Here is a 26,685-nt window from a genome sequence, read left to right as displayed (position 1 = left end):
TAAGTTTAGATAGTCTGTTAGAGCTTTTTATTAAAAATATATTTTATCGATTTTTTACAGAGAGGAAGGGAGAGAGATAGAGAGTTAGAAATGTCAATGAGAGAGAAACATCAACCAGCTGCCTCTTGCACACCCCCTACAGGGGATGTGCCTGCAGCCAATGTATATGCCCCTGACCGGAATCGAACCTGGGACCTTTCAGTCCCCAGACCAACGCTCTACCACTGAGCCACACCGGTTTCGGCCTATTAGAGCTTTTTATTGTTTCTTGAGGTAGGCTTGAATGCTATGAATTTTTCTCTCCAGGCTGCTTTTGCTATGTCCCATAGATTTTGAGTTCATTTTTGTTTGTTTCCAGGAAGTTCTTATTTGATGTCATTAGTAACCCATCCATTCATTGTTTAATATGCTATTTAGCTTCCATGTGTTTGAATGTTTTTAATGTTTTTATTGTAGTTAATTTCTAGTTTCATGTCATTGTGATCCGAGAAGTTGGTTGATATGATTTCAATCTTCTTGAATTTGTAGAGACTTAGTTTGTGTCCTAATATGTGGTCTTTCTTGGTAAATATCCCATGTGTACTTGGGAAGGATGTATTTTCTGCAACTTTGGGTAAAATGTTTTGTAAATATGAATTCACTTCATCTGATCTAATGTGTTATTGAAGGTCACTGTTTCCTTGTTGATGTTTTTACTGTAAGACTGACTATCCTGCCGGAACCGGTTTGGCTCAGTGGATAGAGCTTTGGCCTGTGGACTGAAAGGTCCCAGGTTCGATTCCGGTCAAGGGCATGTACCTTGATTGCGGGCACATCCCCAGTATGGGGTGTGCAGGAGGTAGCTGATAGATGATTCTGTCTCATCGATGTTTCTACCTCTCTATCCCTCTCTCTTCCTCTCTGTAAAAAATCAATAAAATATGTTTTAAAAATATTTAAAAAAAAAAGACTGACTATCCAGTGATGTTCATGGTGTGTTAAAAGTCCCCTACTATGACTGTATTGCTGTTGATGCCTCCCTTAAAGCCCTCTAAAAGTTTTTTTATTTTATTTAATTTATATGCTACTATATTGGGTGCATAAATATTTACCAGGTTTATATCTTCTTTTTGGATCTATCCCTTTAATATTATGTAGTAGCCTTCTTCACCTCCTGTTATGCCCTTTGCCTTGAAGTCTGTTTTGTCAGATATAAATATTGTCACACCTGCTTTTTTTCTTTTTTGTTTTGTTTTTATTCTCATGGAAAAGTTATTTCTATCCCTTGATTTTCATCCCGTGTGAATATTTTGTTCTGAGGTGGTCTCTTGTAGATAATATATCTATGGGTTATGTTTTCTTATTCATTTAGCTCTCTCTATGTCTTTTGATTGGAGCATATAATTAATTTTACATTAAAGGTTATTATTGATATGTACTTATTTATTGCCAATTTTATTCATTATGGCTATGTTCCTCTCTTTCTTCTTACTGCAGTCCCTTTCACATTTCTTGCATTGCAGGTTTGGTGGTGATAAACTCCTTTTGCCTTTTTTGTCTTGGAAGCTCTTTATATTTTACTTTCAATTTTGAATGATAGCCTTGCTGGATAGAGTAGTCTTGGTTTTAGACCCTTTTCATTGCTTTAAATATTTCTTGACATTCCCTTCTGGCCTATAGTGTTTCTGTTGAGAAATCAGCTAATGGCCTTATGGAAGCTCCCTTGTAGGTCACTGACTGCCTCTCTCTTGCTGCCCTTAAGATTTTTTCTCTGTCGTTATCGTTTCCCATTTTAATTATGGTGTGTCTCAAAGTGGTCTTTTTGGGTTCATCTTTACTGGTACCCTCTACACTTCCTGAAATTGTGTGGCTTTCTTTCTTCACCAGGTTAGTTAAGTTTTCTGTTATTATTTCTTCAAACAGGTTTTCTATCCTTTTCTCATTTTCTTTCCCCACTGTTACCCCTGTGTGCAGATGTTACTCAATTTCATGTCTTTTTTAAAGTATGTCCTTACTGATTTCAGAAAGAGGACAGGAGAGGGAGAAACAGAATCATTGATTGGCTGCCTGCTACACACCCCCAACTGGGGATGGAGCCTGCAACCCTAGGCATGTGCCCTGACCTGGAAGCACAGCTCCTGATCCTGTGACTTCCTAGTTCATTGGTTGATGCTCAACCAGTGAGCCACACCAGCTAGGCAGCCAATTTTGTCTGTTCTAAAGAGTGCTATGACAACATCCTTCATCATACATCATGTGCAATTGTTCAACTGTGTATTCATCAAAAGCACCTGCAAGTGCAATTGCTGGAGTATTACAACTTAATAATTATCTTATTGCCTTCCAAAAAGTGTGAAACAGTTATGTTTCCACCAAAATTTTAGTAAAGCCAGTGTTTTCTTCAACCTTTGCCAATAATATATATTATCTATCTTTTTGATTAGTTATCATCATGATAAGAAAATTTATTTGTTAAATTAACATTTCTTTATTCATAGAGAACATTTTTATAGATTGATGTCCTTTGTTTATTTTGGTCTTTTTAAAAAAATTAAACTCATCTAGTAACTTTTTAGTAGGATAGATAATATATTGGATGACACACAACTTTTGGTAATTGTGGGCACTGGAAAGAGTTACCTTTGATCCTAGTGAGTAGCAAGATGTATTGGGGATATTGTTGGGGTATGGCTTTTAGGAAATCATTTTGTCTTCATGGACTTATTTTCTCTTTTGAAAATCTGGGGTGAGAATAAAGGACCCTGTTCTTTTTGACTCTAAACTCTCCATCTTCTCTCTCATATTTATAGACTCTAAATTTTCATAATTTTCCCCCTAGCATCAGGAACTATGACAGCACATTCAGTAAATGCTGGCAAAATTAAATTGCTTTTGTGCCATCTCAGCATTCTTCAGCAAGACGGAGCACTGTGCTGGCAGCAGAATAGGGTGTGCCACAAGTGTAGACACAACTGAGTACAGTGTTTCTCCGAAAATAAGACCTAGCGCATGGAAAGATAAGACATCCCCTGAAAATAAGACCTAGTGCAACTTTGGGAGAAAAAATTAATAGAAGACACTGTCTTATTTTCGGGGAAACAGGGTAGTGGGCCTGTCTAGTAGGGATTGTAGGTTGTTGGTGAGGAGTTTGTGAGCTTTGTTTGAAAGGGGCAAGTTCAAGCAAGTAGTCATCTGCAATACCAAGAGTGCCCATCAGTTGGGCTGATCACAGGTCCTTGCCTGGAAATCTGTTACTAGGAAGGATGGCTTTACTGTGCCTCCTTTGTCAGATATTAATTGAGTGTAACGGTTTGGATTGTTTTCTGGGATGTTCTGTTCCATTGATATATATGCCTGTTCTTGTGCTAGTTACAGGCTGTTTTGATTACAGTGGCTTTGTAATGTAGCTTGATATCTGGTATTATGACTCCTCCAACTAAGATTACTGCAGCTATCCAGTGTCTTTTTTGGTTCCATTGTTAGAACACCTTCCTTCTTAAACCCTGCTCACTGTATCATTTCCTCCTATATTCTCTGCTTGCTGTGCCATTGTTGGAAGCACAGCTCCTGATCCTGTCCTAATATGCCAATTTTTTTGGGTCCAAGTCCCTCTGCCTGGGGCTGGACCTCCTTAGACACTGGCTGGTAGATGGAGAAGCCATGAGAAATTGTGGGTAGATAAGAAAGTCTTTATTGTAGAAGCTAGTGACCATGTAGGCATTGCTAACAAACGAGCCATTAGACAAATAGTTCTTCAAAGTAAGGTCCCATACAGTTTGCAGCCTTACACTGGCTAGTTAACAATACATCTTTTCTACATAGCAGTAGCCTCTCTACCTACAGCCATTATCTGAGCAGCTGCTTGCTGCCTATGGACCCACAGCCTCTCATAGTAGGCACATCTAAGCTCACTCACTATAGTAGTCTCTGTAACGTACTTTAGTGCTACTTAGACAAAAGAGGCTTTCTGCCAAATGGTGACATCAATCATTTGGGTTATAGAAGGGCATGCTTGTGCAGTATAACTTGAGATTACTGTGTCCTTGCACCTGCGTATTCTATCTTAGCCTTGAATACTTTAAGATTCCCATTCTCGGAGTGGCCTTGGACATCTGGTGTACTCTAGATAGGGTGAGGGACAACCCAGCAGCGAAGACAGGTGACTGAGGGACAGCCCAGCAGCAAAGGCAGGTGAGGGCGAGGGACAGCCCAGCAGCGAAGACAGCTGAGTGAGGGTGAGGGACAACCCAGTATCGAAGGCATGTGAGTGAGGGTGAGGGAAAGCTAAGCAACGAAGGCAGGTGAGCGAGGGACAGCCCAGCAATGAAGGCAGGTGAGTGAGGGACAGCCCAGCAGTGAAGGCAGGTGAGTGAGGGACAGCCCAGCAGTGAAGGCAGGTGAGAGAAAGTCCCAGCTCCACAGCTAAGAGCTCCCAGCCTGGCCACACCCCACCTTGGCCTCCGGTAATGCGGTTCCTAATACTCACAAGCTGCCTCCATAGGCCTTCAATGCCACTTGGGTCAGGGTCGGGAACCAGTGGAGGTTTCCAGGTGTCCGGGCAACCAATGTAGGGAATTTCCTCTAGCAGCCAGACCTAGTGACCCAGGGCCGGAGGGAGACCTGCACTCTCCCCTGCAGCCAGGAGAACCCTGGAAGATGCAGTCTGCCCATCACTAGATGAGTGCACCTGATTGGTTAAGCACAGGGAAACTCACGGGAGATGGCTGCTGACGCTTGCCCAGGGCTGGCCACTGTGAGGGCTGAGGCTCAGGCAATGAGAGCCGGGCAAGGTTCAGGCAAGCTGCAGAGCCGGGTGAGGCTCAGGCAGCCTTGCGGCTGGCAGTGGCAGCAGCAGAATGTGATATGGGGGCATCGCCTTCCCCTAATCACAGGGTCGCCTCCAGCAAAGGGAAGCCAGAGGCAGCTACAGTGAGGGAGTGATGGGGGCAGTGCCTTCCCCTGATTAGCCGGTCACCTCCCACAGAGGGAGGCCAGACTGTGGCCTATGCCATCAGTAGGACATCCCCTGAGGGCTCCTGGACTGTGAGAAGGGGTAGACCAGGCTGAGGGACCACCCTTTAGTTCACGAATTTTGTGCACTGGGCCTCTAATCTACATATATAAAAAAACCAGTGACTGTAACGCTGTAACAACTGGTCACTATGATGCTCACTGTGGCCAGCGAACCAGCCCAATCAGGTACATATGTCTCCCTTTTTCCCCATTGACCCAAGAGCTCTTTATGTGGTTAGCTGAGGCTGATCCCTGGCCAGCATTGCAAATTTACTTATTCCTCTGCTCAAACCTGCTCTTTAGCCATTCTTCCCAATTACTGTTCGCAAAAGTATCTTTTAATAAGTTCTGGCCACTACTGGATTCTCTCACCCTGATCAAGGACAGGGCCAGCCGGCCAAACACCCCACCTCCTTACCCACCACCATAGGTTTGCAGCCCTTCCCCCTGACCAGCCCACCCCTGATCTCCCCACCCCAATAGGGGATAGGGCCAGCCGGCCAACCTTCTGTAGGCCCCCCCCCCCCCCCGGACCTGCCCCCCGATGGGTCCCACCACCCTGGTTGGCCTGCAGCCTCTCACCCTTTCAGGCCCTGCCCATGAATGCCCCTCCCACCCCAATAGGAGTTGGGCTGGCAGCCATCCTCCTGAAGCCCTTTCCCCTAGCAGGCCCTCCCTAAATGGGCCCCCACCACGTTGATTGGCCTGCAGGCCCTCCCCTGCCTGGCCCCACCCCAGATCAGTCTCCCAACCCTGATTAGGGGCAGGGCTGGCAGGGCCAGAGGCCAACCACTGCCCCTCCCCCAGGCTGCTGGCCCCTGATCAGCACCCCCTACCCCATTCAGGGGTGGCACTGGCTGGCACACTACACATAGGTCCTTCCCATGGCTGACCCCTCCCCCCAGTAGGCCCCTCAACCCCAATCAGCGGACAGGGCCCACTGGCCAATCGGCTGTGGCCCCTCCCCTCAACTGGCTTGGCCCTGATCAGCCCTGATCAGGGTGTGCTGGCCAGCCAACCACTTGCCATCTCCTTCTGACAGGCCCAGCCCTGATTCACCTCGATTGGGGCCAGGCCAGTGGACCCCACCCATGCACAAATTTGTGCACTGGGCCTTAGTTGTTGTATAAAAAAGACATTGATTTTGGGGTGTTGATTTTGTATCCTGCTACATTGCCAAATTAAATCTAGTAATTTTTTTGGTGGAGTCTTTAGGGTTTTCTATTTACAATATCATGTCATCTGTGAATAATGAGACTTGTACTTCCTCCTTTCCAATTTTGATGTCCTCTATTTCTTTTTCTCTGGTCGTTCTGGCTAGGACTTCCAGTACTATGTTGAACAAGATGGGGGAAGTGGACATCTCTGTTGTGTTCCTGTTCTTTGGGGAAATGGTATTATGGTAGTTTTTGTTCTTTCAGTATGATGTTGGCTGTCTGTCATATATATCGTGTTGAGATATGCTCCCTCTGTTCCACTTTGCTGAAAATTTTTATCAAAAATGGTGTTGGATTTTGTCGAATGCTTTTTCTGCTTCTATTGATATGATCATGTGATTTTTGTCTTGCAGTTTGTTTATGTGATGTATCACATCTATTGATTTGCAAATATTGTATCAGCCTTGCATTCCTGGAATAAATCCAACAGGGTCATGGGATATGATCTTTTTAATATATTGTTTGATCTCATTTGCAAATATTTTGTTAAGGATTTTAGTGTCTATGTTTATCAGGGATATTGCCCTGTAAGTCTCTTTCTTTGTAGTGTTTTTATTTGTTTTTGGAGTTAGGATAATGCTGGCCTCATAAAAACAGCTTGGAAGTATTCTTTCCTCCTAGAACTTTTTATATAGTTTGAGGAGTATAGGTGTTAGTACTTCTTTGAATGTTTGGTAAAACTCCCATGTGAAGCCACCTGGACCTGGGTTTTGTTTGTTGGGAGTTCTTTTATTACTGTTTCAATTTCATCAGTTGTTATTGGCCTATTTAAGTTTTCTTCTTGATTCAGTTTTGAAAATTGTATTTTCCTAGGAATTTGTCCATTTGATTCACATTGTCCAGTTTGTGGGTATATAGTTGTTCATAGTATTTTATTAAATCCTCTGTATTTCTGTGGTGTCAGTAGTTACTTTATTGCATTTGTTTCTGATTTTATTTATTTGGGTATTTTTTGTTTCTTTACTAGTCTGGCTAACAGTTCATCAATCTGGTTTATCTTTTCAAAGAATCAGCTCTTGGTTTCATTGATTTTTTTTTTTTCCTTTTTAGTCTCTGTGTCATTTATTTATGCTCTTTATTATATCCTTCCTTCTACTGACTCTGGGCTTTTCTTGTTGTTCTCTTTAAGTTGTAGGGTTAAATAGTTTACTACCCTGTTTCCCCCAAAATAAGACAGTGTCTTATATTAATTTTTGCTCCCAAAGATGCGCTAGGTCTTATTTTCAGGGTATGTCTTATTTTTCCATGAAGAAGAATACGGTACACATTTATTGTTAAATGAAAATAAAGGAAATTTATTACCTGTATGCGGTACAGTAGTACAGTAGTTGTCAACACAAACCAGACAAACTGTGAATCCTACAGTATCAAGAATTTACTCATTTATTCAATGACAATCATGTCATCATCTTCTGGAACATCATCATAACAATCCAATTCCTGAATTTCCTGTTGAATTTCTTGTGACTCCATTTCTTTCAAAATCAGTGGACCAAATCTCTCATGTTTAGCAATAGCACTGTCTTTAAATGCGTACTTCTTGTCAAGGTAGCCTGCTCGCAGTGCATTTGCAATGCAACTGTCAGTGATTTTCTCCCATGAATTCTTCACCCAAGTCACAACTTCTTGCAGTTTAGGTTTCACAAAGTTTCCACGCTGATTTCTCTCCATTCTATTTTCAATGTAGTCATTAATTTCCATGCGCAAATTGTCTTTGAATCACTTGCTTATTGCAATATCAAGAGTCTGGAGATAGGCTGTCATTCCTGCGGGAATCATTATCTGATCTATTTTTCTTTTGTGAAGAAATGTCTTCATGTCTTTAGTGTGGTGAGTGCTGGCTGCATCCCAGACTAGCAGACCTCTTTGGCTCCCTCACATAACAACCAGCAGCATTAAATTGACCCACTTCCTTATAACTGCTTGTGTGGCCCAGGCTTTTTCAGTTTCAAGAATAAAAAAGCCCAAAACACGTTCAATCTTTTCCTTCTTGCCCTTAGAATGATTAAAGGTGGGATTTTAGTGCCATCCATACGAATTGCCAAAATACAGGAAACACATGCACTTTCATAAGCAGTGGAGGGAATATACACTAAGGAGGCACCCCGCTGTTCAATTGTTGTTTGAGATGATTGGCCCATAAACACTGCAGTTTCATCCATAGCAATCATGTTGGAAAGATTGTATTTAGAGAAGTCAGCATCATCAATAAAGGACTTGAATGCAACTGCTCGCTTAATAACTTGAGTATCCTCCAACCTAAACAATGTTGTACTGGTACATCTTTTTTATTATTTTTTTAAATATATATTTTATTGATTTTTCACAGAGAGGAAGGGAGAGAGATAGAGAGCTAGAAACGTCGATGAGAGAGAAACATCGACCAGCTGCCTCTTGCACACCCCCTACCAGGGATGTGCCTGCAACCAATGTATATGCCCCTGACCGGAATCGAACTTGGGACCGACACTCTACCACTGAGCCAAACCGGTTTCGGCTGTACTGGTAGATCTTCAAGACAGTTCACTTTGCTGAAGAAAATTATCCAGCCAGTGTTGTGATGCTTTGAAGTCTTTGGGGGCTATGTCAAACTGTGGTGCCATTGCAAGGGCAAATTCTTTTTTTTTTTTTTTTTTTTTTAAATCTTTCCCTTTTTTTTTTTTTAAATTTATTTTATTGATTTTGTACAGAGAGGAAGGGAGAGAGATAGAGAGTTAGAAACATCGATGAGAGAGAGTCATCGATCGGCTGCCTCTTGCACACCCCCCACTGGGGATATGCCCGCAACCAAGGTACATGCCCTTGACCGGAATCGAACCCGGGACCTTCAGTCCCCAAGCCGACGCTCTATCCATTGAGCCAAACCGGTCTTGGCGATTGCAAGGGCAAATTCTTGAATCTGAGCCGTATTCACAACCAAAGCCTTTGCTCTCCTGTCAACAACCCATTCACAGATCAGGTCTACCAGCTCGGAAAATAATGGTTGCCGACCTGATCCACACTTGCACTTTTTAGCATTTCCCTTGTCCACTTGATCAGTGAGGTTACCATACTCTGCTCGCCATTTTTGGACCAATCAGATACTAAGCATCTTCTCTTTGCAGAAAGCAGTAAGATTTTGGCCCCAAGAGTCTTCCATGACTCCTTTCTTGTACTCCATGGAGTAGCTTTTTCTTTTTGCGTTCATTTGTAGGGATAAAAAAGGAATTTAGATATCAAGGTGGGGGGAGGGGGATCACTTAAAATGACACAGGGGGGATTAGAGGGGGGAATCAAAATGGCACAGGAGAATCAGAGGGGGGATTACCATTTTAGTAACCCCTTTTGATCCTCCTGTGTCATTTTGATTGCCCCCTCTGATCCTCCTGTGTCATTTTAAGTGATCCCCCTGCCCCCACCCCTTTGCCACTGAACACCTTCACCAGACATCCTCCCAACCCCTTTATCAGACATTTACCCCCTGGGGCCTGCCTGGGGACTGTCATTGGGCTTGTTGGGGCCTGGATCTGGGCTGGAGCAGGGTCTGCCACTAACTGAGAACCTTTAGTCATCATGAGGGCAGCTGTGAGCATCAGGTAGTGTCACCAGAGACAGACCAGCACTCACCACCTTTGCTGCTTCCCATCCGCTCTAATCCTCCTGTTCTTCTGCAGGCATCTGTGAAAGTCTCCTCCTCTCTCCCGCCCCGAGCTCACCACTCACTCTGCTCCGCCTCCACACAGCAGTGACGTCAGGACTCCGTGTAATTTCACTGGTTGTTAGAAGCCAGTCGGGATAGCCTTAGCGATCAATTTATGGTTAATTAATTTTCATTCTGAGACAGAGCCTCGGGGGCCTTATTTTCGGAGGGATGCCTTATATCGGGTCTAGTAATAATTAATGTCGTTTTTCAACATTTGTTTAAAATCTTGCTTGGCGTTGACTTGTATTGACATAACCTTCAAACACGTGGTATCTACAGAACGTGTGATGTGCAATTAACAAGTTTTGCTTGAAAAAGTTTGTGTTTGGTTTGGTTTTTGTTTCAAAACTAGGGCTAAGAAGATGGCGGATGAAGAGCATATTCGGCACTGCATGCTTTATGAGTTCCAATTAGGAAGAAAAGCAAGTGAGGCTGCAAAAAACATCTGTAGTGCTCTTGGTCAAGATGCAGTTAGCGCCAGAAAATGCCAGCGTTGGTTTGAGAAATTTTGCGAGGGAAATTTTTCGTTAGATGACAAGAGTGGTCGAGGGCTTGTGTCCAATTTTGATCAAGAAGCTCTTCAAGCTCTTTTGGTGCAAAATCCTCAAATTACCCAACAAGAGCTTGTGACAACTTTAAATTGTTCACAAAAAACAATTTCCAATCAATTGCGTGCACTTGGCAAAGTCCAAAAGTTTGGAAAATGGGTTCCTCATGAGTTGACCGACAACAACGGTAATCCAAGAGTCACAATTTGCAGTTCGCTCCTCTCTCGTCAAAACCGTTTGCCGTTTTTAGAGCAAATTGTTACCAGAGATGAAGAATGGGTGCTGTATGTTAATTTGAAAAGGCGGCCTCAATGGTTGGACAAAAATGAGACTCCGCAGCCCACGCCAAAACCTGACTTGCATGCGAAAAAAGTGATGTTGTGTGTTTGGTGGAATTTTAAAGGAATTCTTCATTATGAACTTTTACCATCTAACCAAACCATTACAAGTGCAGTGTATAGTGCCCAATTGGAAAGGTTAGCCCAAGCTTTAAGAGAAAAAGAACCCGCGCTGATTAATCGGAAGGGCGTAATTCTTCACCACGATAACGCACGACAGCATACTGCAAGAATCACTGCTGAAAAACTGCGCCAGTTGGAATGGGAAGTTCTCCCTCAACCTGCATATTCTCCTGATATTGCCCCTTCCGATTACCATTTGTTTTGTTCTTTGCAAAACTTTCTTCTTGGAAAAAAATTTAATAATGAAGAATGCCTCAAAAATGCATTGACCGAATTTTTTGCATCAAAATCACAAGAATTTTACAACAGAGGGATTAAAATGCTTACTGAGTGTTGGACACAAGTAGTAGAAAACAACGGCAGCTATATTGTTGATTAAATTTTGTTGTATTGTTTAAATAAATTCGATTTAAAAAAAGTATTAGAAAACGACATTAATTATTACTAGACCTAATATTTCACTCAGAAGGAAACCTGTAAGTAGGTCTTATTTTCGGAGGATGTTTTATTTTCAGGGAAACACTGTATTAAATTTTCTTGTTTTTTTTTTTTGAGGTAGGCCTGTAGTGCTATGAACTTCCCTCTCAGAACTGCTTTTCTTGGGTCCCAGAGGTTTTAGGTTGTGTGTTCATTTTCATTGGTTTCCAGGAAGTTTTTGATTTCTTTCTTAATCTCATTGTTTACCCATTCATCTATCTAATAAGACAGTAACATGCTAATTGACCGTACCTTCGCAATGCCTACCAGCCAATCAGGAGTGATTAAGCAGATTAATCCAACAAAGATGGTGGGTTAATTTGCATACGCAGGTGCCGAATGGCCAGGGGCAGGTAGGACAACTTCATAGTTGATGATGGCGATGATGCAGGCATTCTGCACCACCCCAGCCACTCCAGGCCTCTGGGCAGCATGGGAAGGTAGAAAGGCAGCTTCGTGCTGGAGCAGAAAGGCAACTCAGGGCCAGAGTGGATAGATGGCTCTGAGCCAGAGTGAAGGCGGTGCCAGCATCCAGGGGAAGGAAGGCCCATTTTTGCCTGAATCTTCATGCATTGGGCCTCTAGTTTTATAATAACATTATATTTGCCTCCATGTGTTTGAATGTTTTGGGGGTGTTTGTACTGTATTTGATTTCCAATTTCTTTCCACTGTGATCTGAGAAGATGCTTAACAATTTCAGTTTTCTTGTACTTGCAGAGACTTTTTTGGTTCCTAACATGTGGTCTATCTTTGTGAATGATCTTTGTGCACTTGAGAAGAATGTATATTCTGCACTTTGGGGTGAAATGTTCTATAAATGTCAGTTAAATCCATTTGTCCTTTAGAGTTACTGTTTCCTTATTAATATTTTGTCTGTAAGATCTTTCCAGTGAAGTTTGTAGGGTGTTAAGGATTGTTGTTGATCTCTCTTAAAGTCCTCTAGAATTTCTTTTTATATATTTATGTGCTCCTATATTGGGTGCATATATTTTACCAGGGTTATTACCTCTAGTTGGATCTATTCCTTTAGTATTATATAGTGACCTTTGTTGTCCCTTTTGATGACCTTCATTTTGAAGTCTATTTTGTCCGATGTGAGTATGCTACCCCAGTTTCTCTTTCTTTTCCATTTGCTTGGAAACTTTTTTTTCCCATGTATTTCACTCTCATCCTGTATGAGTCTTTAGTTGTGAGGCGGGTTTCTTGTAGACAGCATATAGTTGGGTCGACTTTGTATCCATTCAGCTACCCTATGTCTTTTGATTGGAGCATTTAATCCATTTACATTTACAATATAATTATTATTGATACTTATATATTGCCATTTTAATTCTATATGCCTATGTTTTTCTCTTTGTTTCTTTTTTTCATTATAGCCATCCCTTTAGCATTTGCATTTCTTGTATTGCTGGCTTGCTGGTGATGTTCTCCTTTATCCTTTTTCTTTCTTTTGTGAGAACCTTTTTATTTCATTATCTATTCTGAATGAGAGCCTAGTTGGATATAGTAATCTTAGTTTCAGATCCTTGCTTTCTATTACCTTGAGTACTTCATGCCATTCCATTCTGACCTGTAGGGTTTCTTATGAGAAGTCAGTTGTCAGCCTTTTGGGAGTGTCTTTGTAGATAACGGTTTGCTTTTCTCTTGCTGCCTTTAAGATACTCTCTTTGTCTTTAATTTTTGGGGTTCACTGTGCCTTTTGAACTTGTATGCCTTTTTTCTTCATCATCTCCTCCTCCTCCTCTTCCTCCTCCTCCTTCTCCTCCTCCTCCTCCTCCTTCTCCTCCTCCTCCTCCTCCTCCCTCCCCCCTCCCCCTTTTTTTCCCATGGGGTTAGGGAAGTTTTCTACCATTATTTCTTCAAACAAATTCTCTATCCATTTTTTCTTTTTCTACCTCTTTTGGCACATCTAATTTGTGAATATTGTTACATTTCCCTTAAGCTGTCCTTCTGTTTTTTAATTTTTTTTTTCTTTTTGATTCTCTGATTGAGTGATTTTTTTTTCTACTCTGTCCTCTAACTCACTGATCTGATTCTCAACTTCCTCTAATATTCTATGTATTCCCTCCAGAGTGTTTATTAGTGCTATTTCATCCTTTATTTCTGACTGTACTTTTTTCACAGTTACTACCGGGTTTCCCCGAAAATAAGACATCCTCCGAAAATAAGACCTAGCGCATGGAAAGAAAAGACATCCCCTGAAAATAAGGCCTAGCACAACTTTGGGAGAAAAAAATAATATAAGACACTGTCTTATTTTCGGGAAAACAGGGTATTATCTTTTCTCATGCTGTTGGGCATCTTTACTAACATTATTCTGAATTTTATATCAGATAAATTTCTTATCTCCATTTCATTTATCTCTTTTTCTGGAGAATTCTTTTTTCTTTCATTAGTTTTTTTGTTTGTTTGTTTGTTTCCTAATTTTGGCTGCCTGTTTGGGTTTGTTACTATCAGGTCAATCTTCTATGCCTCTCACTATTTAGTGCAGTGCAATCTCAAATTCTGTTTCTCTCTTTCTTTTCTTTTCTTTTTTTCTTCTTCTTCTTCTTTTTTTTTTTTTTAATAAATCTTTATTTATATTATTACAAATGTTCCTCATTTTTTCCCCCTCCATTGCTCCCCTCCACCAGGTTCCCACCCCACCTTCTGCCCTTTCCCCACCCCCCATTGTCCTCATCCATAGGCGCACAGTTTTTGTTCAATTTCTTCCCGCACCCCCCACTCCCCTTTTCCCTGAGAATCATCAGTTCACTCCCCTTCCATACCTCTGATTCTATTATTTTCACTAGTTAATATTGTTCATCAGGTTTTTTAATCCCCTTGGCTTTTAGTTTCACTTGTTGATAGTTACGTATTTGTTGATCATAATTTTTATCTATATCTTCTTCCTCTTCCTAAAGAACCCCTTTCAGCAATTCATATAATTTTGGTTTGGTGGTAATGAACTCCTTTAGCTTTTTTTTATTTGTGAAGCTCTTTATCTGGCCTTTGATTCTGAGTGATAGCTTTGCTGGGTAGAGTTCTATTTCTGACTAATTAGATCAGGCAAGAAATCAAAGCCTCCAGAAACTGCCTCTGTCTATAGACTGGATTCCATCTTGAGTTGCCCTGAAGCACACATCCACAGGTGTGGCTAGCGTTTTTTCAAACAGGGTGGGGCAGTTTCTTCTGCCTAGAGGCTAATTGTTATCTCTTGTCTCTTAATGGGCTTTGTTAACACATTGTGGGGCAATTTATTTTTAAATAGGGTGGGTCAATTTTCTTCCCATAGGCCCAGGGTCGGCAAACTGCGGCTCCTGAGCCACATGCAGCTCCTTGGCCCCTTGAGTCTGTCTCTCCCACAAAATACTATGGCCTGGGCAAGTCCAATTTGAAGAAGTGGTGTTAGAAGAAGTTTAAGTTTAAAAAATTTGGCTCTCAAAAGAAATTTCAATTGTGTACTGCTGATAGTTGGCTCTGGTGACTAATGAGTTTGCTGACCACTGTCCTAGGCTAAAACCACCTGTATAGCAAATGTCTGCCTCAGAAAGATGATCTTCAGAGTATGAGGGAATGTCTCAGCACAGGAACTGGGGTGTCTGTCTTTTGAGCTCTAACCCCAGAGCCCCAACCCTGGCTTCTGCTCACACAGCCCGTATCCATTCTGCCCTCCCTTTGTTAGAGCACAAGGTGAATGGCTGTACATGGAATTTTGTATGTTGCCTTTTAAGAGGGTGCCTGCCTTCCAGCCATTTCTCCCTGTCAGGCAACAACCCTGCTGCTTTTCATAGCCAGAATTATGTCAGCACTTTCTCAGTTCTGGCCCTCTCTGCTGGGGGCCCCACACTTGGGGATTACATCCCAGAGTTCTCAGTGGCCAACCCCCACAGCTGAGATATCTCTCCTGAACTTTAATTGCTGTCTGTGGTAGCCTGGCCACCCTTTTGCACCTCTGTCCTTCCTATCAGTCTCTATGTGATCTCCATTTTTCATCCTTGGTTATCAATATTCTCTCCAGCTAGTCTTCAGTTGATTATTCAGGATTTTTTTTGTATTTTTGTTGTAATTCTGATTTGGTCCTGGAAGTGTGTCAGTGTAGCATCCACTTACTTCACTGTCATTTTTAATCTCTTCTTACAATATATCTTGATAGTAAACTAAAATTTTTTGCGATATAACAGACAAGCATTAACAGGACATGTTTATAGAACATTAGATTTAGAGCACAGGCCTATAATGTTAACATTAGAAAATTCTGGGATCTATTTTGTTTCTGTGGTTACACACATGGGAACTTTCCAGTATAGTTTCTGAATTTCTTGTTCATTGGGTCTTCCTGCTTTTGTTCATTTAGCTTACTTCTTCTTCTTCTTTTTTTTTTTTTTTAAATATGTTTTATTCATTTTTTACAGAAAGAGAGTGATAGAGAGTTAGAAACATCGATGAGAGAGAGACATCAATCAGCTGCCTCTTGCACACCCCATACTGGGGATGTGCCCGCAACCAAGGTACATGCCCTTGACCGGAATCGAACCTGGGACCTTTCAGTCCGCAGGCCAACGCTCTATCCTTTTAGCCAAACCAGTTTCGGCAAGCTTACTTCTTGTTACCTACCAGTTCCATTCATTTCTGAGCAACTCTGGGACTTGTCTCATAGAACAATGTTTATCTAATTTAGGCTGTAATTATTAATATTAAAGAAGAAATAACAGAATATAAGAAATGTAAGCTTTGCTATTGCTGATATATTTAGATGCTGTGATGGGTTGAATTTAGGATATGCAGTAGTCTGGTTTCTAGACCCTAATGGTGTTAATTTATAGCAGCTTGGTGGTGGTGGTAGTGGGGGGTGGGGGGTAGGGAGGTATGCCCAGGATCATCACCTCATGGACAGGCTCTTGAACCTAATAGTGGCACTGCTGTCACCACATCTCAGCTTTGGCTTGGGTGGTTCCACAGGTCTTTTGCCAAGAACAATGACACTACTTACAGAGCTGATCTCATGCGAAATAGATGGTATCAAATAGAGCGGCTCAGTCTCTGCTTTTCTCTTTTTTACACTGCTGACCCCATCAGTCACGTCAGTATTTTATGTACAGACATAAAAAATGCATATCATTATTTTGTCATCCGGATTCTGTTGGAATTGATTGAAATAAAAAGTTATTTTTATTCTAGCAGTCTTAGTAGTTTTTGGAGAATATTTAGATTATTGGGAGAAATTCCTGATATTATCTCCTGTTTGTTTTTATTTCTGGTGAAGCTTGATAGAATGTCTTGGATGTGAGTGTCCTAAGCATCTCTCTATATGGTGGGAAAAGTGAATCTTATTTTTTTTTTTAAATCAAATTGAGAATTTTTCTTTTGCATTTAAACCTTGAGTTATGAAGTACCTGGCTTCACTACCTATAAAAATCACCCAGCAGCAGGTAACAAAATAGTGTAGCTGGCACCGTGTTATCCGAGTAGCACAGGAATACAATGAAGAAATCAGTCATACTACTATTAAGTGCATAGACTGAGGATATTTTCTAGAGCAGGATTTTGGTGTTGTGCAAAATTTGCTCACACAACACAAATAGTATGCCAACTTTCATCAGTTTTATTTCATGAGTACTTACTAATTTTTATAATAGTAATTATTACAGTAACTACCCACATGTTGATAACAAGGGTGAAAAGGGATATAAGTTATGTGCATTCTCCACCTTTCCCCTGACAACATACATATTCATGAAGTTGTGTTGTCTCTTCCTACACCCACTTCCCCACCTCCAGTTATGTATGCAGTGAAGAAGATAGAGAACAGAGAGGAAGCTAAAACTCCTTTGAATTCCTTTACCAGTTTTCCATTCCATATCTCACAGATAATGTAGAGTACAGGGTTGTATCATTTGCCTCTGATGTAACAAATTCACAAAAGCATATAGGGAGAAATGAGTGTATATTTACCATTGATGGCTTCAGTTTCTCCATAGGACAGTAGTTTGTTTGGAATATACTACCTGAGATATTACCATTATTTTAATGCTGATTTTGCATGTAAAATATTCATACTAAATTCAGTAAGTAACATGTTTTTAGGATGGAAAACAGTAAATATTGATTGGCTGATTTCCCCTACCCAGTCTAAAAGCTTCTTTTAATTATATTGACATTGTTTTGACCAAATGTGTGAAATAGATTTAAAAATGAAAAAAATCATTCCTTAAATTATTGGAAATTATATATTAGAAAATGAGATGTGTTCAGCAATTGTAATATCCAAATGCTTTAAAAAAAATACCTTCCTTGGTTTTAACATTATAATTTGGCAACTCTTAATATTTCTAATGTATTAATTCTCTTTTTTTTCCAGGGGCCACATTATCTTAGTTCCAGAATTTAGTCTTCCTCTGGAATACTACCTAATTCCCTTCCTTATCATAGTGGGCATCTGTCTCATCTTGATTGTCATTTTCATGGTAGGTAAATTTATTTCTTATGTGCTTTTTAAAAAATAGTATAGATGGTCTAAAAAACATTATATTGAGTAATAGAAGCCTTGCTTTAAAAAGTATATATTGTGAGTCTATTTGTATAACTTGTTCTGGAAAAGGAAAGATAATTTGAGTAGAAAAAATTAGAACAGTGATTGCTTCTGGAGGGTTAGGTAGGGGCGAGGGATTTACTGGGACACCTATGAAGGACTTTTTGGCCTGTGAGTCATGTTCTGATTCTCGAGAGAAGTTTGGGTTGTATTAATGCCTAATTCACCAAATTATACAGTTAAATTTTGTGCATTTCATTGTATGTAAATTTTACCTCAAAAGAAAAGAGAATTTTTTTAGAAAAATTAAATTCTAAGTGATGATATCATGGTGAAGTAATTTGGGGGAAGTATACTGATACCTGCAACCTACTTTGTAAAAAAATAATAGAAATATTTTTATTTATGTTTCCTAGGTTTCTCCAATATAAAGTTATTATTTTTCTCTTTATTCTGTTCTTCCTTTGGAAATGAGGCACAAAGAGTACCCCAACCCTAATGGTGGAAAGGGGCAGGAATTAGGCTTCATTTTATGAGGATAATAGGGTGTATCTACATGTACTAGTATTATTTAGAATTCTTTTGTAAGGAAGATCTGTCTCTTTTGAGTTATTTATTTATTTATTCACTCATTTACATTAATAAGTACTCATGTATGTTTATTTTACACTTTGATTAAAATACTATATTATTTATTTTGTGTAAATTATTTGAGCTTTGGCCATTGGGAACTGTGTTAGGCTTACTTCTGTGTGCCTTTGATTTGACCCCCCCTTTTATATATATATATATATATATATATATATATATATATATATATATATATACACACACACACAGTATATATATAGTATATATACTTTTATATATATTATATATATAGTATATATATACTTTTATATATATTATATATATAGTATATATATACTTTTATATATATTATATATGTGTTTCTTTACTGTCTAATACTATAAGAAGCTTAAGGCTCATCTTACCTTTTTTTCTTTTTTAAACAAAATATATTTTATTGATTTTTTACAGAAAGGAAGGGAGAGGGATAGTGAGTTAGAAACACTGATCAGTTGCCTCCTGCATCCCCCGTACTGGGGATGTGCCCGCAACCAAAGTATATATGCCCTTGACTGGAATGAACCTGGGACCTTTCAGTTCACAGGCCGATGCTGTATCCACTGAGCCAAACCGGTTTCGGCACATCTTACCTTTTTCTTATCCCAACCCTAGAATCAGACATTTATCCAAGGAGGCTTAGTTTCTTTTATTGAAGAGTTTTACTTAGAAACTGTGATTTGGACAATGGCCATTATTGATTTTAATACAGTAATTTTATATCTGTAAACTTACTGAATTCTACTATTCTGATAATTTGAGTTTATTGATTCTGTTAGGTTTTCAGTGTAGAAACAAGTATAGAATGTTAGAACAACAGCAGATAAAAAATACTCTTGGTAAACTGGGAATAGAAGTACATATCTAAAACTAATAAAGATTATTGATTAAAAACTGTAAATAAACATCACTAAATGGTAAATTATTAGAAACCTTCTCTTGAAACTCAGGAACAAAAAAGGATGACTGTTATACCTTCTGTTAACATTGCATTTTATTTTCTGGCAAAACATGAAAAAAACGCATTGTAAGGATTAGAAATAAACCAAAATTTTATTTGCCTTTTAAGAAAATAATGAATGGGTGCTGAATTATGTCTCCTGTCTGTTGTAATAATCATTGGTTTTTTTTCTTTATTAACACCTTGCTGACTGGTCACAAGTTAATTTGTTTTTTCCACTTACATTAATGTAAGTAATTTTAAGATGTGAAAGCAATGTAGATTTGTAAAAAGAGTACTCTAGACTATTTTCAAATAAAGATTTACCCTCCAGATTATCAGGAAAATTAAAAAGTCATGTTTTTTGTTTTTTGTTTTTTAAAAAAACAGTAATCAATAGTAAAAATATTCCACTAGGGTGTGTAAAGTATGTTATTGGAAAGAATAGTAAAATACGATGTGTATGTCAAACTTGTTTAGTATCAATGCATATAGATACATGTTATATATCACACTAAAAAATATTAAAAAGAATATAGTATTAAAAATATTAAAATATATGCAATATGTTTAATTTTGACATATAGTAATATAAATGTAAGATGTGACAAAATAAGTACATTTAAGTTTATTTAGATACTTTCATTTAATATTCAAGTATGGAAAAGTAGCTGGTGCATGGGTGAGTTCTGGCTTAAAATAGCCAGTCAGCAAGGTGTTAAGTTGGATTATATGAATGTGTTTTATAAATTTTAAAAATCCTGTATTTTTGGGATAAACAATTTGATCATGATATGTAAATTTTGTTTTTGCATTTCAATTATTCACATTTCTAATATGGGTTAGTCAGTTTTACATTTGTACATAGATGTAAAAACCCTAAATAAAACATTAGCCATGGGAATGTCTTAGTAAGATAAAGTTTTAGTTTTATCAAGCTAGAAGAATCTTGGCATCAGAACTAGACAATCCCTTGAGTACTGTTGATAGGAATGTTAAATTGAATAGCCACTACAGCAATTCTTCAAAAATTTAAATATACATTATCTTATGATCCAGCAATTCCACTTTTGGAAATATATCCAAAAGAATTCAAAGTTAGGAGTTGAAACTATGTTCAATAGGCAATCCGAGTGTTCATCAATGGGTGAATAAACAAAATGTGGTATGTCCATACAATGGAATATTATTCATTCTTAAGGAAGGAAATTCTGACCCATGCTACAACATGGATGAACCTAAAGGTCATTATGCCAAGAGTATAAGCCAGTAACAAGGGGACAAATATTGTATGATTCTATATATGGTACCTAGGTAGTCAGATTCACAGACCGAAAGTAGAATGGTAGTTCCTGGGAGCTATAGGAAGGGGAGAATGGGGAATTAATGTTTAATTGATATAAGAGTTTTAGTTTTGCAAGATGAAAATAGTTTTATGGATGGATAGTGGTGATTGTAGCACAGTTTAAGTATACTTAATGCCATAGAACTGTACACTTAAAAATGGATGGAATAGTAAATTTTATGTATATTTTACTGTGTTTTAAATAACATAAAAATAACTGGACTTAAAATTAACCCTATAAAATTAAAGCTTTCTCTTATTTTCCATTTTCTAAAGTAAATTTTTCTGAAATTGGAATGATCTGTTACTTGATTTTTTTGTGAATGTTGCCAATAAAATCATCTAGACTCTACTCTGACCTTTTTCGTAGTTACCTGGACATTTAGATGGTTGTCTACTTATTTTTTATTTTTAATTTAATAAATCTTTACTGCTCAGATTATTACAATTGTTTCTCCCCCCCCCTCCCCCCCATAGCTCCCTTCCACCTGGTTCCCACCCTACTTTCTGCCCTTATTTACCCCCCCCATTGTCTTCATCCATAGGTGTATGATTTTAATCCATTCTCTTCCTGTACCCCCCATACCCTGATAATTATCCTTTTCTTTGCCCCTGATTCTATTATATTCACCAGTTTATTCTGTTCCTCAGATTTTTAGTTCACTTGATTTTTAGATTCACTTGTTGATATATATATATGTATTTGTTGATCAAAATTTTTATCTTTTTTTCTTCTTCTTCCTCTTCTTAAAGAATACCTTTCAGCATTTTATATAATACTGGTCTAGTGGTGATGAACTCCTTTAGCTTTTTCTTATCTGTAAAGCTCTTTTTCTGCCCTTCAATTCTGAATGATAACTTTGCTGGGTAGAGTAATCTTGGTTGTAGGTTCTTGCTATTCATCACTTTAAATATCTCTTGCCACTCCAATCTGGCCTGCATAGTTTCTGTTGAAAAATCAGCTGACAATTGTATGAGTGCTCCCTTATAGGTAACTCACTGTTTTTCTCTTGCTGCTTGTAAGATTCTCTCTTTGTATTTTGCCCTTGGCATTTTAATTATGAAGTGTCTCGGTGTGGTGCTTTTTGGATTCCTTTTGTTTAGGGTTCTATGTGCTTCCTAGACTTATAAGTCTATTTCTTTCACCAGGTGGGGGAAGTTTTCTGACATTATTTCTTCAAATAGGTTTTCAGTATCTCTCTCTCTTCTTCTGGTACCCCCATAATTCTGATGTTGGTACACTTGAAGTTGTCCCAGAGGCTCCTTACACTATCTTCAACCTTTTGGATTTTCTTCTCTTCTTCTCCAGAGGAGTGTCCTTTGCTTCTTTGTATTCCAAATCTTTGACTTGATTCTTGCATTTCTCTAGTCTGCTCTTAGGGCTCTGTATAATATTTTTTATTTCTGTCAGTGTATGTTTAATTTTTAGTTGGTCCTTTTTCATATTCTCGAGGGTCTCATTAAATTTATCGACCTTTTCTAGGAAATTCTTGAAAACCTTATAACCATGCTTTTGAACTCTATATCCAGTCTTTTGTTGTCCTCCATTTCTTTCGTTTGTGATCTGTTTCCTTGTCTCGGCATTTTCACTGCTTCCCTGAGTCAGTAGGGTGGCTTTGTATGTTGGTGTCCTATATGGCCCGGTGGGTCAGTCTCCCCAGTTACCTGAGGTAGACACTCTTGGTGCTCCCCTTTGTGGGCTGTGTGTACAGTCTTGTTGTAGTTAAGTCTTTATTGTTGGTATCAGTGGGAGGAATTGACCTCCTGGCCAATTGGATGTGAGTATCAGCTGTGTCTACACCAGGATATCTTCGGTATTGGAGACAGCCTTATAGTGTTCTGGAGATAGCCTTATAGGACCAGACTTGCAAAATTGCAAAAGCCTCTGTGCTCAGCTTGGATGGGGTGGAGTCTCAGGGCTGAGTCAACAGTCTTGGCTTCCAGTCAGTCCTGCCCTTGTGTGTGCACTTCAGACCTCTGCCTTGCACGGCTCCCCTGAGTTTCCGCCTGACAGTCCAGATCCCCCCTAAAAGAGCATGGGTACCCCAGGGGCTTGCCAGGAATTGGGTTGGGTCTCTGTCTAATATTTTTTTAAAAAAATATATTTTATTGATTTTTTACAGAGAGGAAGGGAGAGAGAGAGCCAGAAACGTCTCAATGAAAGAGAAACTTCGACCAGCCACCTCCTGCACATCCCGGGGATGTGCCCGCAGCCAACGTACATGCCCTTGACCAGAATCGAACCTGGGACCTTTCAGTCCGCAGACCGATGCTCTACCACTGAGCCAAACCGGTTTCGGCTCTGTCTAATATTTTTAATCCCAGTGCAGTCAGGAGCTTCTGACTCCCTCTGCTATGAAGAAGCTGCGGCAATTTCTGCAGTCAGACCTGTCTGCGCACACTCAACTCGCACATGCATGAGCGCCTCTAGACCCTGCCCACTGCGGCTCCTGGCTCCCCCGAGTCTCCCAGTCTCTGAGTCTCCGGGTGCCTTTCTCTATAGTCCAGACTCTACCCGTATGAGCCTGGGTCCACGGGGTTTTGGCCGGGGTTGGGGTTCAATGCAGTCAGAACTGGGGTTCAGTGCAGGTGGGGGCTTCCGTCAGCCAGGCACTCAGCCGCCCTTCCTCTCTGTGTGCATGTCTCCCTACCTCAGCGCTTTGCAGCTCCCCTGATCCTTGAGCCTCTCTCCTTTCTAGTTGTAGATTTTTCCACTCACTCAGCCAACTTTCCTGTTGTTTTGGATGATGTCCGTTCTGTCTTTTAGTTGTTGTTTTGAAATTGTTGTGGGAGGGGACAGCTTAGGTGCTTACCTAGGCCACCATCTTGATTTTCTGGTTGTCTCCTTCTTCATATTAAATTATATTTCTAAGAAATTACATCTTTTGTCTGCTATCAAATATAGTGGCAAAATTTATTTACAATATTGATATCCTATATAATCTATAATAATAAATAAGCATAATATGCTAATTATAGTGGAATCTATAATAATAAAAGCATAATATGCTAATTAGACCAGAAAGCTGAACGACCTTCTTGAACTTACAGAGAGTTGTTTGTGTCCTAACATGTAGTCTATCTTTGTGAATGATCCATTGTGCACTTGAGAAGAATGCATATTCTGTTGCTTTGGGGTAAAATGTTCTATAAATGTCAATTAAATCCATCTGATCTAGTGTGGCCTTTAGCGTCACTGTTTCCTTGTTAATTTTTGTCTGGAAGATCTGTCCAGTGAAGTCTGCAGGATGTTAAAGTCTCCTACTATGACTGTATTGTTGTCTATCTCTTCCTTAAAGTCCTCTAAAAGTTTATTTATTTAGATGCACCTATATTGGGTGCATTTATGTTTACCACAGTTATAGCCTCTTGTCGAATTGATTCCTTTATTAATATGTAGTGACCTGTCTCTTGTGATGGCCTTCATTTTGAAGTCTATTTGTCAGAAATGAGTATTGCTACACCAGCTTTTATTTCTTTTTCATTTGCATGGAAAATTTCCCCCCATCCCTTCACTCTCATCTTGTGTGAATCTTTAGTTCTGAGGTGGGTCTCTTGTAGACAGCATATAGTTGGATCATGTTTTTGTATCCATTCAGTTACTTTGCCATTCGATTGGAGCATTAATCCATTTACATTTAGGGTTATTATTGACAGGTACTTATGTATTATTGGCATTTTAATCTGTATGTCTAGGTTTCTCTCTCTCTTTTTTTTTTCTTTTTTCTAATTATAGTAGTCCCTTTAGCATTTCTTGTAATACTCACTTGCTGGTGATGTACTCCTTTAGCTTTTTTTATTTTTTTTTATTTTTTATTTTTTGTCTGGAAAGCTCTTTATTTGACCATCTATTTTGAATGATAGCCTTGCTTGATATAGTAATCTTAGTCTCAGATCCTTGCTTTCCATAACCTGAGTACTTTATGCCATTCCTTTCTGGCCTGTAGAGTATCTGATGAGAAATCAGGTGTCGGCCTTATGGGAGCTCCTTTGTGGGTAACAGTTTGCTTTTCTCTTGCTAACTTTAAGGTCCTCTCTTATTCTTTAACTTTTGGCATTTTAATTATGATGTGTCTGGGTGTGGGTCTGCTTGCATTCTTCTTGCTAGGGGTTCTCTGTGCCTCCTGAACTGTGTGACTTTTTTCTTCTCTGGGGTAGAGAAGTTTTCTGCCATTATTTCTTCAAACACGTTCTCTAGCCTTTTATCCCTTTCTCCCTCTTCTGGCACACTTGCTATTCTAATATTTTCACATTGTCCCACAGGTCCCTTAAGCTGTCCTTCTGTTTTTTTTTGTGTTTGTGTTTTTGTTTTGTTTTGTTGTTTTTGTTGTTTGTTTGTTTGAACTTCTGTTTTTTAATTGTTTTTCATTTTTGGTTCTCTGATTGAGTGATTTTTTTTCAACCTTGTCTTCTAATTTACTGACTTGATCCTTAGCTTCCCCTAATCTGTTGTATATTACCTCCAATGTGTTCTTTATTTGTGTTATGTCATTCTTTATTTCTGACTCTTCTTTTTTCATAGTTAATATATCTTTTTTTTTAAATGCTTTTGAGCATCTTTACCATCATTACTCTGAACTCCGTTTCAAATAAATTTCTTATCTCAGCTTCATTTATCTCTTCTTCTAGCAAATTCTCTTGTTCTTTCATTTGGGGGTTGTTTTTTTGTCTCCTCATTTTGGCTGCCTGTTTGTGTTTGTGACTGTGTATTAAGTAGCTCCTGATGCCTCTCAATCTTTAGTGCAGGACATTGTCAAAATGCTGTTTCTGACTAATTAGATCAGGCAAGGAATAAAATTCTCCAGAGACCCACTCCGCCTACAAACTGATAGGATTCCATCTTGAATTGCCCTCAGGCAATCATCCTCAGATGTGGTGGGAGGTTTTCTTTCCACCTGGCTGGGGCAGTTGCTTCTTCCTGGAGGCTAATTGTTAGTTTTAGTCTCTTAATTGGCTTCAGGGAAAAATGTTTTACAATAGGGTGGGTCAACTGTCATTTCCCCAGGCTGCATGAGGGAATGACTTAGCTCAGGAAACTGGTGTGCCTGGCTTCTGCTCACACTGCTTCAATCCACTCCGATTTCCCTCTGCCAGAGCACAAGGTGAGTGGCTCCACAGGGAACATAGTGCATTGGTCCTTTAAGAGGGTATCTGAATTTTCCTCTGTCATTCCTTGGTAGACAGCAACCCACTGCTTTTCATAACCAGATGTTATGTGGGTACCCTTCTCAGTTATGGTACTCTCTGCTTGGGGGCCCAGCTTGGGGATTATATCCCAGAGTTCTCAGTGGCAAGCCCTCATAGCTGAGATATCTCTCTGGGACTTTAGTTGTTGTCTGTAGGTGCCTAGCCAGACTTTTTGCCCCTCCACCCTTCCAACCAGTCTCTATGTGACCTCCACTTTTGGTTCTCAGGTATCAGTTTTTTCTCCTGTGAGTCTTCATTGATTATTCAGGAAGTTTTTCTGTATTTTAGTTGTCATTCCTGTGTGTTCCAGAGAGCATATCTGTGCTATCTTCACTTACTCTGCTGCCATCTTTAATCTCTACCTTTATTTTTGTCTTAATGAGTTAATAGTATATAGTTGTCACTTTTTCTTTAAATATGATTCACTCTTTTAAAACACTGGTGAACTTATCCATTTACATTTTTATGAATAATATATAATCATATATTAATATTATATATTATTGGACTAATTTCTATTGTTTACTTTTTCTTCTGTTTTTTTTTTTTTTTTCTTCTCTGTAAATTTGGGTTACCAACCTTTATTTATTCTCATTCTCTCTCTCATCTCTCTGTTTCTGATATTGGTTTGAAAGCTTACATTAACAGTAGTCACTGTTACTTTTTTTAAAAAAACAATTACTGATGTATGATTGACA

The 26,685-nt window shown here is 39.3% G+C and overlaps 1 protein-coding gene across 8 annotated transcripts in view; it reads left to right on the top strand.

Moving 5' to 3' along the window:
* Positions 1-26,685, top strand: part of RNF13 (ring finger protein 13) — a 142,928-nt gene that overhangs the window by 82,047 nt on the left and 34,196 nt on the right. For all 8 annotated transcript variants that reach the window (XR_014794330.1, XM_084875964.1, XM_084875967.1 and 5 more), the window contains one exon: positions 17,718-17,823. Coding sequence is in view for 7 of the 8 variants with exons in the window: in XM_084875964.1 (XP_084732090.1) it covers positions 17,718-17,823 (106 nt within the window). In the remaining variant the exon portion in view is untranslated. The remainder of the gene's footprint in view (positions 1-17,717; positions 17,824-26,685) is intronic.

This window comes from Pipistrellus hanaki, assembly GCF_964339955.1.
Source record: "Pipistrellus hanaki genome assembly, chromosome: 2".
NCBI lineage: Eukaryota > Metazoa > Chordata > Mammalia > Chiroptera > Vespertilionidae > Pipistrellus > Pipistrellus hanaki.
Note: the sequence above shows the minus strand (reverse complement) of the source record. Positions and strands in the feature narration are given on the sequence as shown.